This window comes from Geotrypetes seraphini, chromosome 3, assembly GCF_902459505.1.
Source record: "Geotrypetes seraphini chromosome 3, aGeoSer1.1, whole genome shotgun sequence".
NCBI lineage: Eukaryota > Metazoa > Chordata > Amphibia > Gymnophiona > Dermophiidae > Geotrypetes > Geotrypetes seraphini.
Window position 1 is genome coordinate 111,746,920 of NC_047086.1, and position 15,425 is coordinate 111,762,344.

At 38.6% G+C, this 15,425-nt stretch overlaps 1 protein-coding gene across 3 annotated transcripts in view; it reads right to left on the reverse strand.

Moving 5' to 3' along the window:
• Nucleotides 1-1,821: 1,821 nt before the first annotated feature.
• CD2AP (CD2 associated protein) overlaps nucleotides 1,822-15,425 on the reverse strand; it is a 372,249-nt gene continuing 358,645 nt past the window's right edge. For all 3 annotated transcript variants that reach the window (XM_033938468.1, XM_033938469.1, XM_033938467.1), the window contains one exon: nucleotides 1,822-3,704. In XM_033938468.1, the coding sequence (XP_033794359.1) occupies nucleotides 3,663-3,704 (42 nt within the window). In that variant the 3' untranslated portion in view covers nucleotides 1,822-3,662. The remainder of the gene's footprint in view (nucleotides 3,705-15,425) is intronic.

Genomic DNA, 15,425 nt, shown 5'->3' on the forward strand with positions numbered 1-15,425 from the left:
TTCCTCACTGATTCAGTGCACAAAGCCACGGGTAGTTGGCTTCTACGGGCATCCTGCCGCCTGAACTGGAAGCCTTCTCTCTCTGACATTGGAACGTCAGAGGGAAGGGCTTCCAGATGAGGCACGGGATGTGCAAGGTGCAATTAGTACTATTATGGTGGCAGGGTCTGGGGTGGAGATTGGGTAGAGATGGGCGGGGTCTGGCCCACGACAGCCCAGTGTTCTTCAAACCGCCAGTCCACGGACCGATGCCGGTCCACAGAATAATTCTTTTATTTCTGCCAGTCCATAGGTATAAAAAGGTTGAAAAACACTGATTTAGACTAGCATGAAGAAACTTGAAAAAGATAGTTTCCCAAATACTATAGTGGGACCTATCCCAAATTGATATAGGTGAGATCTGTTGATCTAAAAAAACATGAATCATTTAATAGGAAAAATAAGGGGAAAATGTCAGAACTGTAATTGATAAATAGGCTAATATTCTCTAGTGTCTGCAATATTCCCTTAATAAAATACTGGATTAGGGGGTAAAGGACAGGCTGTTACAATTGCTATTTTCTTGTAGATCAACTCTTTACAGTAATTACAGAGAAGTCCATGCAATCTTGAAAATATGCATATCTGATTTCATACCCAGGGGGATATTTTCAGCCTAAAAATAAATATAAAACACAAAGGGGCTCATAATAAAAAAAAAACATCATTCAAAAAGTGGCCTAAGTCAGTACTTGGATGATCAAAAAGACAGATCGTCCAAGTACTGATAATCAAAGCTGGTTTTAGATCAGTAGTCTCAAACTCGCAGCCCACCAGGTACTATTTTGAGGCTCTCGGTATGTTTATCATAATCACAAAAGCAAAATAATAACAGTTTCTTGATCATATGTCTCTTTAGCTATAAATTATTAAGACTTAGCCAAAAGAAAAGATTTATAAACTATAAAGTTTTACCTCATGCAAAATTGTCATTTCTTTAATAAGACATTAACTATTTTTTTCTGAGGCCCTCCAAGTACCTACAAATCCAAAATGTGGCCCTGCAAAGGGTTTGAGTTTAAGACCACTGTTATAGATGTATCTAAAACCAGCTTAGGCCTTTACCCTGCCTCTGAACGCCCAGAGCGAAGAGAGGCATTTTTGGAGTAGGGGAAAGGGCAAGAGGTGGGCCAACCTGGACTTAGTTGTCTGGCAGCCATAACAAAAAAGGGTTGACAGGTTGCCAAATGGAACTTATACGTTTTGACTTAGACCAAGTCAAAACAGGTATAAATTCCAGCCCAGGCAACCTGTCCACCCCCCCCCCCCCCCCCACAACGATTGCAGCAGGAGAGATACCTAATCTCTCCTGTAGTGATTGCGATCCCCCCCCCCCGAACCAGCAGAAGAGATGCGGCACCACGTAATCCTTCCCGCAGTTATAAGATAATACAGCGGTGGAGTGGTGGGGCTGAGGCTTCTTATGAAAATAAGGAGGATTGAGGAAACATTACAAATATATCCAGATCCTATCAGCTCTGATTGTTGTACAATCTCTCCTACCGGCACTCCCCCAATACCGGCAGGAGGGATCCCAAGCCCTCCTGCCGAAGGTGCACCCCAAACCCGACAAACCTGAATACTGGCAGGAGGGATCACAAACAAGCCCTACTGCCAAAGGCGCACCCCCTCTCTGACAAACCCAAATATAGGCAGGAGGGATCCCAAGCCCTCCTGCTAAAGGCATACCCCCCCCACACACACAAATGCACCCTGAACCTCCCCCCCACTACCCCGACCCCCCCTACCCCGGACACTCCTCTAACTAACCTTAAAGTTGGCCGGACAGGACCACTGTCCGTCCATCCGGCCCATCCTCGGAATGGTGGGCCTGCCCTTTTCCAGTGCATTGTGGGATGCATCAGGGAGGAGCCTAGGGCCTGACTGACCAGGCACCTAAGGCCCACCCACAGGAGGGGCCTTAAGCACCTGGGCCAACTGGAATTGGGCCAGTTGCCTAAGGCCCCTCCTATGGGTGGGGCCTTAGGCACATAGGCCAACCAAGGATTCGGTTTGTCGGGGGTGGGGGTGCGCCTTCGGCAGGAGGGCCTGGGCTCCCTTCTGCTGGTATTGGGGCTTTGTCCAGGGGAGATTGGGCATCTCTCCTGCCAGTTTGTGCCAGTTCGGGGGGGGGAGGATCTCGATAGGAGAGATTAGAAATCTCTCCTGCTGCGATCATTGTGGGTGTGGGTGTGGGGGGGATTCCCCCAAGATTCTGTAACTGGTGTTTTTTTTTTTTTTTTTTTACAGATGCTGGTTACAGAATCCTGGTTTTAGTAAAAGGATTGGCCTCCTCCTTCGCCTAAAAGATCTTGTTTTGAGCGTTTGGGACTTGGGCGATATTTTGGTTGGGAATGTATTTTAAGGTTAGACATAGTGGTGGTCTGGACGATTAAACTGCTGAATGTAGAGTTAGGCCATTCTCAAAAAAAGCCTTATTTTGGATTTTTTTTTTGAGAATGGACTTTTCCTTGCTGCCTACTTTCAACATTTAGGGACTTTCAGTATTTAGGGACTTAGGCCAAAAGGGGACTTAGACGTTTTTTTTATTATGCCCCTCAAAGTCTCTACACTATGACACACTAATTTTGAAATGCTCGCTTTCATGATTTTACTATAGAGTGATCATTAAGGAGTCTAAAGGTAGGAACAGACTTCAGTGAAAATACTAGTTATTACATTTTCAGGACTTAAGAAACAAATGTATTTAATATATGTTGCTAAGGCCCTAATAGTGCACCTCTTACTGAAGTTAACTATAGCTCTTCTAACATTATTTACTTTCAGTTTTGAATAATAACTTGTAATTCTTCAGGTCAAGTAGAATATCATAATAGCCTATACATCCTGATTCAAAAGTTTTGTATGGTGAAATGAACCTTCAATTTCATCATCTAGATAGGCTGATTCTGTTTTCTATTGTATATGTAATCTCAACATACATGTTTGATTCAGATCCAAAGTATATGATATAATAAATTACCTTCTATTACTTCTTTAGTGCAAGTGACATTATCTTGTTAAATCATTGCATCATTAATTACAACTATTCTGCATAGGTGATTTATCTGCTTTATAGTAAATTCAGATTCCTACATCCTATCACCTCCAAAAACAAACATGTTAATACTTGGATTGTAGACATAAAGGCACATATGTATGTAGCCCTGGGTAAGCCTGGCAAATAAGTCAAAAATACAAATATCAGATATCCCCCCCCTTCTCCATGTACAGGAAAAGTAACAATTTCAATTAAACTAAGGCTATATTTGGTTCCTCCTTAATAGACTATGTTATATGTTACTCAAAGGTATCACCTTATTTACTGGATAGACTTCTTTAAAAATTACATAAGTATTCAATAAAAATCTATTAAGAATTCCCTCTTTTATACAGATTCAGTAGTATATTTAAGCAAACCTAAAAACAAAGGTCTGCAATTCCAGCACAGTAAGAATTAAGGCTTTTTTTCTCATTGGCAAAAAAATTCACTATATCAATATTTATATTATATTCATGTAATATTTTTTTCGGAGCATGTGGACAACAGCAATGAAGATTCTGAAGTAATTCATCTTCACGTGCAGTCTCTGAATTCCTGATAAATCATGGACTTAGTGACTTCACGTTGATTGTACGGTCATCTTTAGCTCTTCAATTTCACTCTACAAAAGGAAAATAGTATAAGATTAAACAGCCTTTGAAACATCTTCCAGAAACCAATATAAAAATAATGCTTTATCATACCTTTCCTAAACAAATATTTGAGATGCCAGTAGTGACAACAACTTTCTGTTCCCGGTTGTGAAGACCAGTAATTTCCACAGAGTGTAGTTATTTGCATTAATGAAGTTCAATGAACAAGCTGTTACCTCTGTGTCTAGCATTCAAGCACTATGATCCTTTCATCAGGTGAATATAGAATGGCTATGGATGACCTGATGATTGAAGCATAGCTTTCAAAAGTTAGTTGGACTGAATAAGATTAGATACTTATCTTTATAATCTTCTTTCTAGTAAATAAGCACATCATTCTTGAACATGTGGGTTGTAAATTTATTTCTTTTTTAATTCTTTATTCATTTTCAAAACTTACAAAAAGTGCAATAAAGGATAAAATCATTTTACACTTAAACATCACTTAATATTCTATCCAAGTCTCATTCAAATCCAATATCTCTCCCTCCCACATACCCAACTGTCCTTAAACATAAGAAACCATAAAGTAACCACCCCAACGTGTATGTTCAAAAAGAAAAAACAATATTCATTCTTTACAATATTTTGTTAATGGCTCCCAAACATCCTGAAATTTCTTAAAATTCCCCTGTTGTAAGGCTATTACCCTCTCCATTTTAAAGATGCGACATAAAGAACTATAATTTAGCTGGTCCTAATTTTTCATAATATGCTGTATGGCAACCCCCGTCATAATGAATAAAAGTTTATTATTATTAGAAGATATTTGGCTCTTAGCTCTCATTGATGTACCAAATAATACAGTATCATAAGATAATGGCACCGGATTTTCCAATAAATTATTTATTTAGGTTGCAAATTTCTGATTGCAAGATTTGGTGTAGAGAAGATGATGGAAATTTGATAGGTAGCTGAAAACTAAAGAGAAGGGAGAAAGAGTAAAATTTGAGCGGACTTAGAAAAGAAAAAAGGGAGGAAAGAGTTAAATGGAAAGGTTAATATGTCAGAGGCCGTTGTAATGGTGAAATGGAACAAGATGGGGGAGAGAGAAGAAAAGACAGATGGAGAGAAACTGCTTGAAGAAGAATTGCAGAAGACAGGAAAGCAGAAAAAGAGAAACTGAAACCAACTTGATAGAAAAATTAATCTCCAGACAACAAAGGTATTTGTAAATAAAAGAATTTATTGATTGAAATATGTTAGCTTTAGGAAATGTATATAGCAGATGTCTTTGTATTGTGTTCAACAGAAAAGGAAATGCATTTCTGTTTTTATTTCTCCAGTGTTGAAGTACTTTCTGACTCTTGCTGTAGCTGGTGGGGATCCCCAAGCACCACTAGTTGAGGACCTTTTCCAAGGTAGCTAAAACTCCCTTCTACCAAGTGTAGCAGTTGCTGGCAGCATCCTTAAGCCACTGAGAGGCCATAATCTGTGGTTTAGGGACACTGCTGCTGCCTGCCAAGCTTAGTAAAGGGGAGTTTTGTCTACCTTCAGAGAAGTCTTCAGCTGGCATAGCTTGAGGGTCCCTCATCAACTGGAGTCTTCATATTTTTTGTTTAATGTTTATTTAACCCTTTATTTGGTACTGTTGCTCAGAAGCATGTGTCTCTTATTGGAGATTTGCATTTCCAAATGCATGTTACTTGGCACTGTTGCTCTCGTTCAACATCAAGTTACATAAAGCAGCTGTTTCACCATCTGCCCATTAAAGGGTTAAAGCTTCTATACCATGATCTAATGACTATGAAGTCAATTCAGAGTGGTTACATGAGCAGCTTTGATGGAAATATGAACATTAACTTCAGTAATGACAGTAAAATACGCAAGCTATAAAATATGAACTATAGTCAAATAGTAACACAACACTGCTGGAGTTATGATAAAATAGCTTAGTAATGGTGTTACATACAGAATTAGATTGTTTCTAATATGTCCAGCATACATATACATGTACAAATCATTTACCTAGTCTAACTATTGATTGACTCAATGATAAAGAATACTATTTCCTATATCCCTTCATTATACTTATTTATAAACCATATTTTTCGCTCCATAAGACACACTTTTCACCCCCAAAAATGGGATGGAAATGTAAGTGCATCTTATGAAGGGAAGATACAAATTTAAGCCCGCTGCTGCCGCATTTTACCCCCCCGCCGCCTCATATCTTACCATCCCCCCCGCCGCTGAATATTTTTACAAAACAAAACCCCACCACTGCTGCATCTTTAATCCCAAACACCCGCCCGATGCCTCGTACCTGGTGGTCTAGCGAATTTATAACCAGAACCACAGAATCTCTTGTATAAGCCAAAGATAGATAATTAAATCAGAGGAAAAAGGGTCTCAGTAACCCCACTAACCATCCACAAGAAGGTACCGGGGGGGGGGGGGGGGGATGGATTATTAAAAAAGGTACTGGGAGGGTACATGGGGGGATGATTTAAGGTACTAGGGGGCACGTGGTTGTATGGGGGATGATTTAAGGTACTGGGGACACATGGGGGTATGGGGGATGATTTAAGGTACTGGAGTCACGTGGGGGGATAAGGGGATGATGTAAGGTACTGGGGGCACATGGTTGAATGGGGGGATGATTTATGGTACTGGGGGTCATGTGGTTGTATGGGGGGATGATTTAAGGTACTGGGGTGTGTGGGGCCTGCTTGCTTGTCACTAGGCCTGCCTGCTCTGTGCCCTGCCCCGGCCTACCACTAGACCACCGGGTGGGGGGGGGGAATCAGGGTACAGAGCCTGACAGGGAGGGGGGGACAGAGTGCAGAGCCTGGCAGGGAGAATTTGGTTCAGAATGTTTTTTTTTCTTGTTTTCCTTCTCTAAATCTAGGGTGCATCTTATGGAGCGAAAAATACGGTAATTAGCCTCTCTCTATAACTATACATACTAAAACTTTTAGTTGTCATTTAAATGTATCATAATTATAATTTAAATTTCCTTTATATATCCTGCTTCATCCTATCATGTATTAACTATAAACTAGTGAGCTACTACCATATTAATTACCTCACCTGGATGATTCTTATATTAAAGTAGTCTGCGAAAAGGAAGGTCTTCATACCTTTCTTGAACTTTTTGGTAACTTTTTCTAGCTTTAATTTCTTTGGTAGGGAGTTCTATCACAATTGAGTCACAACTTAGAACATTCTTTTCCTGACACTTTTATATTTGATGTCTTTGAAAGATGGTATTTCCAACAAGTATTTGTGACTCGAGTAAAGTGTGTGTGTTGTAGTATGGTTGTGTAGTCAGGTTGCTAAGTAATGCAGTTCTGAAAGATGAATGATTTTGTGTATCAACAACATGATCTTGAATTTTACTCTACCTTCAATAGGGAGCCAATGTAATTCTTTCAGAATCGGAGTGGCACTTGTATATTTCGATTTTCCCAGCAGAAGTCTTGCTGCTGCATTCTGTATTATCTGTATGTTTGATCATGCACTTAGGAACACCTAGCAGGATTGTATTACAGGTAGTCCAAAATAGGGAGTACCAAGGATATTACTACATTGGACATTGCTTGCCCTCTGACTCAGTAGAGTTTTCCATAAGCCTTTTTTACAATGTGTTGAATTTGTATCGACATATATAAGTTTGGGTTCCGCCATACCCCTAGGTTTCTCACACTCTGTGGATTTTATGGTATTTCCATTCAGAGTTAGTTGATATATTGGGCAGTTCCCTTCTGTTAATCAGAAGTAGTTCAGTTTTTTTCCTTGTTGGCTACTAGACCATTTGTATGAAACCAACCGAAGATCTTCTCCAGGCTCTTCTTAATCCTCAGTTTAGTCTTCACATCCCGTTTCTTTAATGGGATGATTAATTGGACATCATCTGCATAGATTTAATATTTCCAACTCAGTTAGAAAACCTTGATAGGCGGTATATAAAATCCTAATAAACTTGAACTTGTTAAAGAATTTATGGCGAATCCTAAATTATAATGCTCAGGAATTTTCCTTTTATTCCCATGTTCATAAATCTTTTTCACGTATAGATTATGGTTTTGTGTTGGATTCTTCTGTGCAATGGATTGTAAAAGCCACCATTGATCCAATCGTTTTAACAGATCATGGTGGAGTATGGATTAAATTCAAAGTTCAAGAGCAAGAATATAATAGACCTGTATGGAGGTTCAATAATACATTGCTTTCAGATTCTAGCTTTGAGGAATTTCTTTTTTTTTAAAATTATTTATTTATCAAATTTTTACATGTTATAAATCAAGTATCCACTTGTACAGAAAGTTGAAGAAAAGCAGGAAAATAATACTCAAAAGTAAAATACATGGTAATCAAGTAAAATAAAATAAATTTTTAGCTTAAATTCAGCTCAAGTCCTCAAAATTAGATCCAAGAAGGATAAGGCGGACTTAGTAACAAATACTAACAACTATCAATTCAAATATTAGGAAAACAAGATCCCTTGGCTGAGGAAGGATATCATTATTCCAATGCACTTCACTTTGATTTTGATTTTCCTTCATCCAGCCGAGTTCCTACCAAAAAGGCTGTCAACTGGAATGGTTCAAAGAATACATATTTCTTCATATGGTATTGTATTACACATTTACAAGGGTGTCGAAGAAAAAAAGTCCCACCAAGAGATATAACTCCTGGTTTCAACAAAAGAAACTCTCGTCTTCTTCTCTGGGTTTCCCGTGCCAAGTCTGGAAACATTAATATTTTTTGTCCAAGGAATTCTTTCATTTTGTTTCTAAAGAACAATCTAAGCAACCAGTTTTTATCTGGGGTAAGAGCAATGTTGCCGGAGATGCAAGCTCTCTATCCGAAAGTTCCAAAATTGCTGAAACATTAATTGGTTGATTTTTTCTCCTGTTGTTTAGATGGTGATTTAATAGGTTTTGTTGGTAGGTAATATACTTGAGTAAATGGTGGTAATGTATCCTCTGGAATACCCAAAATCTCCAACATATAACGTTTCAACATATCCCTAGGCGTCACCAAGGGTATCTTAGGAAAGTTAATCAGTCGGAGATTATTATTACGCGAAAAATTCTCCAAAGTTTCCAATTTTCTACGCATATTTGTATTATCTTTTATTATTACTTCATTAAGCTGTTTTGATGCTTTTAATTCCTGTTGTATATTCTCAATAGAATTCTTAGATTCACCAATTTCAACTTTTATATTTTTTATCTCAGTTTCTTGAAGAGTAATTTTATTTTCCAGCTGCAAAAGCTGGGGCTTGACAGACTTGGCTAGGTCAGCCACCAAATCCCAAATTGAATCCAGTGTTACTTCTCTGGGTTTTTCAATAACATATGAAGAATTAAAAGTTTGAATAGTCTCACCAGTTTTCAGCTGTTCCTGGTAATCCTTCTGCTGGCCTGAAGTAGTCCCTGATGTTTCCAATTCCTCAATATTCTTTGGACTCACCTGAAAACTCAGGGAGTCCATCTCCACGCTCCCCTCACTGTTCTCCCTGGCCTCCGAGGGTAGATGCCTGCCTTCTACCGGCAGCTCCTCCTCTCGTGGGGAGCTGGTAACCTGAGGAGGTGGGGGAGGTGCCCTAGCGTCGGGGCTCAGCGTAGTCTCCAGTCCCAAGGAGATCGCCTCATTCCCGCCCCTCTGAGGCGTCTCCAGCGGGGGCACCGACGCTGCCGGGACATCCTGCATCCGACGCAGGAGTTCTTCTAGCTTTGAGGAATTTCAACTAAAAATGAAGGAGTACTTTCAAATAAATGATTCTGAGGAAATTTCTTTAGCAACTTTATGGGATGCTTTTAAAGCTACCATGAGAGGGCAAATTATTTCAGATTCTGCGTATGCTAGAAAGCAGCTTAGATTGGAGTTCTCAAATTTGGAACAAAGTATTAAGGATTTGGAATCTCAATTAGCCTTGAAGTGGGAACAAAATACTTTAGAGGCCCTATTAAAAGCAACATAATGAAATTTCTTCTCAAATGGCTAGGAAAGAGTGGTTTTCTCAAAAAGTTCTGTATTATGGAAACTCGAATAAAGCGGGAAGATTATTTGCTAATTATCTTAAAGCTAAAAAAAGGAAAGTAAAAATTGTGGCCATTAAAGATGAAAGTGGAGAAATTCATTCCCAAATTGGAACTATTTTAAAACAATTTGTGAAATACTATAAATCTTTATATTCTTCTGTGCTTTATTCAAATAAAGAAAAAGATGGATTAGAGTTTTTAAAATCAATTAAGGGACCGAAAATTCCCGAGCATATACAAAAAAATCCAGATGCATCTATATTAATGAAGGAATTACAATTAGCATTGAAGTCCCTTAGAGTTGGATATGCTTCAGTGGTGATAGTTTCACTGTAGAGTTCTACAAAGCATTTCAAAATACCCTATTACCTCATCTATTAAATTTATATCAGGCTCAACTGACTAAAGGTTGTATTACAGGTACTATGGCAGAATCTTTAACAATTGTCTTGCCAAAGCCAAATAAAGATCCCACTTTGGTTTCAAACTATAGGCCTATTTCTTTGATTAACATAGAAGTAAACTTTTAGCTAAGTTATTGGCTTTACGCTTAGCCAAGGCTCTCCCTTATATTACTGGTATGCATCAAACAGGATTCGTTGCTCAAAGACACTCTTCAAATAACACCAGACTGGCCTTTCATTTGTTGAATCTGACAAAAGCAATGGATGATCCGGCCTTTTCTGTAACTTTGGATGCAGAGAAGGCCTTTGATCGTGTAGATTGGACTTTTATGTATCAAGTAATGGATTGGTTTGGAATTGGTTCCGGATTTATACAAATGATTCAAGCCTTGTATAGTTCCCCTTTTGCCATATTATATATTAATAATAGTTTTTCTGAATGTTTTCATCTGGAGAAGGTAGTTAGACAAGGATGTCCGCTAGCTCCTTTGCTTTTTGATATTGTTTTGGAACCCTTGTTGTTAGCTATTCAGCAGGCAAATGAAATACAGGGTATTCCTTATACAGGTCGGGAATATAAAGTCTCTGCTTACGCAGATGATATTTTGCTTCATTTGAGGAACCCTGAATCTACCATCCCACATTTACTGGATTTGATTGATCAATTTGGAAAATTCTCTGGTTATAAAATAAACTGGAGTAAATCAGAGGTTCTTCCACTAAATGTACATTGTTCAAAAGGATTATTTGATTCATTCCCCTTTCTTTGGAAGGAAGAGGGTATAAAATATTTAGGTATTTGGATAAAAAGTACATTGGAAGAAACAATGAAAGTAAATGAAAAATCCTTATTGCTGAAGGTCACGGAAATGTGTGAGCAATGGAACCCCTTACATCTTGTCTTGGTGGGGGAGAGTTCAAATGATTAAAATGATGATTTTGCCTGTGGTTTGTTATCAACTGGGTATGTTGCCAGTTTTTTTGCAGGGGTCCTTTTATAAAAAGTTAAACAGTATTCCGACTAAATTTATTTGGTTGGGTAAAGCTGTGAGAATTGCTTTAGTATCTTTGCAAAAACCAATTGAGGCGGGTGAGGTAAATTTTCCCATTTTCTATAGGTATCAGCAAGCCTATATTATGCATCAGGGTATTTATTGGATCCTCCCTGAGCTCATGGAAAATCTTCCGAATTGGCTGTGGTTGGAATGGCAACTCCTGTCTCCACTGAGATTAAGTCATGTGTTGAGTATCAAGTTGCCAAGATTATATAAGGACAATAGGATTTTTCTGGACACGTGGCAGATATTAAAATATATAAATAATTTAACACCCATTTGAATTCATAAGTCCACCTGTCAGTCCCTATGGCTTAACTCCAAGATTCAAATTGGCGGGTTTAAGATCATCTGGAAACATTGGATGAAGGCGGGCATACGTACTCTGGACGATGTAATATCTGATGGAAAGCTGCTTGAATTTTCACGATTGCAACATAAATTTGGTCTTAATAATTCACAAAAATATAGATTATTGCAGTTGAAGCAGGCCATTCAGGAAGGGTTCCCTGAATGGAAAAATCTTAAAAATCAATATAGCTTACCAATCTTATGTTTTCAGGCGGACTTTCTGGGGCACCAGGCCGCTCAGTGGTATAAATTGATATCTGGATTTTTGAATAACAAACCAAAAACTGGTCTTCGTGACATTTGGAGCATTGAGATAAAGCAACAGATTATTGCGTCTCAATGGCCACGAATATGGACTTGGAGGATGAGATGTACGATGTCAGCATCTGTGAGACAAACTTGGTTCTTTTTATTGCATAGAGTTTTTAGGACCCCAGTTCGCTTACATAAATTAGATAGTTCCAAGTCTAATAGATGCTGGCATTGTCATCTTGAAGCAGGAACTTTAGATCATTTAGTATACTATTGTCCCTTGAGACTGCAATTTTGAAGGTCTATTTGGGACCAAGTAAATAATATATTAGAAAAACCAGTGGCTTTATCTTATGATACTATTTTATTTGGTACTCTTATGAGAGCTAAAAGTCAACTATCTGCGAGTAATAACAAGCTTCTATTAGTAATGACAGGGGTTGCCATGCAGCTTATTTTGAGAAACTGGAAAAACTGGGATAGGTTAAGTCATTCATTTTGGTGGGAAATCCTATGTTTTACTTATAAAATGGAACGTTGTTTGGCCAAAGAAAAGGGACGATTGAAGAATTTTATGGATTTTGGGAGCCATTGGCTAAATATTGTAAAGAAGAATAGTCTTTCATTTTGTGGACTTGTAAACATGCATATCTTATGCCATTGTTAAATGTTCCCTAGTATTTTTCACCAATTTAAAGATATTTGGAGCTGATTTGTATAAATAAGAGCTTGTTTAACACGGAGTCCGTCTATCACCCGACCATTTGCCTGCATGTCCAAGCCATGAAATCATTTTCCCATAATAAAAATCTTATTAAGAAGGGACAGGGGTGGGTTTCATTTTATTTAATTTATCTCATAAAATATTTGTCATTATTTTTATTATAATTGTTATGTGTATTGGGAGGGGAGGGAATGGAGGGGTTTAAATTTTAATAACAATTATTATACATATTAGGTAATACATATATTTCAGTTATTTTTGTTCATAAATACAGAATAATATTGTATTTACAGTGGTACATGAAAGGAATTCAAGTGTATGTTTTATGAGATTGTTTTAAATTTCTATGTTACACTTGTGGATGTATGAAAATGAATAAAAAATTTAAAACATACAAATCCTGGGGAGGTGGGGGAATGGGAATGGAAATGGTATTGATATAGGAATTTATGAATATTTTAATATATTTGTATTGGATGGGAGGGAGGGAATAAAATAATAGAGCATTAATGTTATACATTTGTTGTGTTTGGTTTGTAATACCCATATTTGCGATTCATTTGTTGCACAATTATAGATTGAAAAATCAATAAAGATTTATTAAAAAAAAAAAATACAAATGAAGTTGACCCGACATGATCCGTGTTTCGACTTAATAGAGCCTGCCTCAGGGGTCATGTGGTCAACACTGCTACCTTATTTTGCTTGGGATCTTTGTTTATACTGTACAGCACGTGTCAAACACAAGGTCCGTTGGCCGAATCCAGTCCGCCTGACCTATTTATATGGCCCGCGGCAATGCTCCCGAACTTCCCCTTCTTACAGGCCAGTGTGTCCTCCCTCCCGCGCTGGTCTGTCACCATCAAGCTGGAAAGTCTGCTGGACAGGACTCAGTTTTGGAGCTCCTGCCTGCATTGCCCACACATAGTTCGCTATGACCCTGTTCCCCAGATAGCTAAAGAGAACAAGAAAAAGTATGCAGTCTTTGGGTTTCCAACTCAGCTGCGATTCGGCAGTATTGTCCGTGACTCTCCCTCCTGTCTTCTGTCTGCCGAGGTCAACCCAGGCGGAAACAGGAAGTTGCGCATCATTGGAGACAGACCCATGGCAGGCGAAAAGCAGGAGGGGGAGCAATGTACAACACTGCTGAATCGCTGAGGCTGGCAGATTCCTTGGCTTGGTGGCGGCATCAGAACAGCGCTGAAGGGAAAGACGCTGGGCTGTGAGGAGAGAGGGACCAGTGCTGGAGGGAAAGGCATGATGGGCTGTGAAGAGAGCGACATGAAGGGAGAGAGGTTGGACCTGGGGTAGTGTGGAGGAAGAGGGAAAAAGATACTTGAAGGGAGAACCATTGGGAAGAGAAAGGGAGAAATGGTGGACCGGGGGGGTGTGGGTGGGGGGGGAGGGAGGGAGGCAGGGGCCAGTTGGGAAGAGAAAGGGAGAGAAGTTGGATCTGGAGATGGAAAATTGATAGGTAGCTGAAAATTTAAAAAGGAGAAGGATGAGAAAGAGGGCGAGATTTGAGTGGACAGAGGCAGAAAAGAAAAAAGGAGAAAAATTGAAGGGGAAAAATCAATATGTTGGAGACAGGGACTGGAGCAAGAGAGAAGAGGAGAAAAAAATGGACAGCAGACACTGAAAAGAGAATTAGAAGATAGACAAAATCAGAAAGATAAACTGGGACTAAAAGCAAAATGACCAGACAATCAAAGGTAGAAAAAATAATTTTATTTTCTATTTTGTGATTACAATATGTCAAATTTGAAATGTGTATCCTGCACACTTCCAGAGCTGGTGTTAGACAGCAACCGTGAACTAGGACTTAAGAGAGGAAAAGTCTTTTTTTATTTATTTTGTATGTAACACATAGCCAGCATGGGGTTGGAGAGGTTGTCTCCCTACACTTCTACTAACACTAAACCCTTCCTTTGCTGGTGCGCAGTGTGGGTTATGGCGGCGATTGATCTGACGCTCACAGAAGTCTTGTGAGCATCAGAGCAACTGCTGGTGCTGGGACCCATGCTGTGCTTCAGCAAAGGAGGGGGTAAGTATCTTAATAAAAAATCCAGCCCACGACTTAGCCTGTGTTTTAGATTTCGGCCTCTTGTATGATTTGAGTTTGACACCCCTGCTGTACAGCATTCACACTATATCCATCAATATATAATGCTGTTATACTTACTGCTTTTTACTATTTTTTATATGTTTTCTTAATGCTTTATATCTACAGCTTTAATTGAGTGAAAGACTCTTTACAATGTGCTCAGTGCTCCTCCACCCAGGTCATTAGCAAAACGCTATAACTGTGTGTGTGACTGCTGGGAAACATCATCACACATGTATGTTCCCACCTATATATCTAATAAACTTCACAAAACATAACAGCATAACAGCATTTTATATTGATGGTCAACACTGCTACAACAAATGTAATAAAAATGAAAGTGAACATAAAAAACATATATTGAGAACACCACATTAATATGTTAATGAAACTAAAACAATCTCAAAATATGTCACGACATAAAATTTAGAGGAAAAAGAAGAAAAGAACTATGGTGGTTTATGTCTAAGACCTGTACTGCAAAGATCACCTTTGTGAGATCAAAAAACAAGTGCTGTTTGGGAGATATGTATATGTCAAACATAGTTTTAATGTGTATATAAGTATCAAAAGAAAGAACCACATGTGAAAAATGAGAGTGAAATATAGAAATGGGAAAATGTATACAAGAACAAGACAAAAACACTCAAATATTTCCATCTGGCATCAGATATTCAAAAAATCATCAGGAAGTATTGGAATATATTTGAAAAACACTCTTTGTTTTGTGAATAAAAATTTAGTTAAGAATAGCCTTACTGGGTCAGACCAATGGTCCATCAAGCCCTAGTAGCCCATTCTCATGGT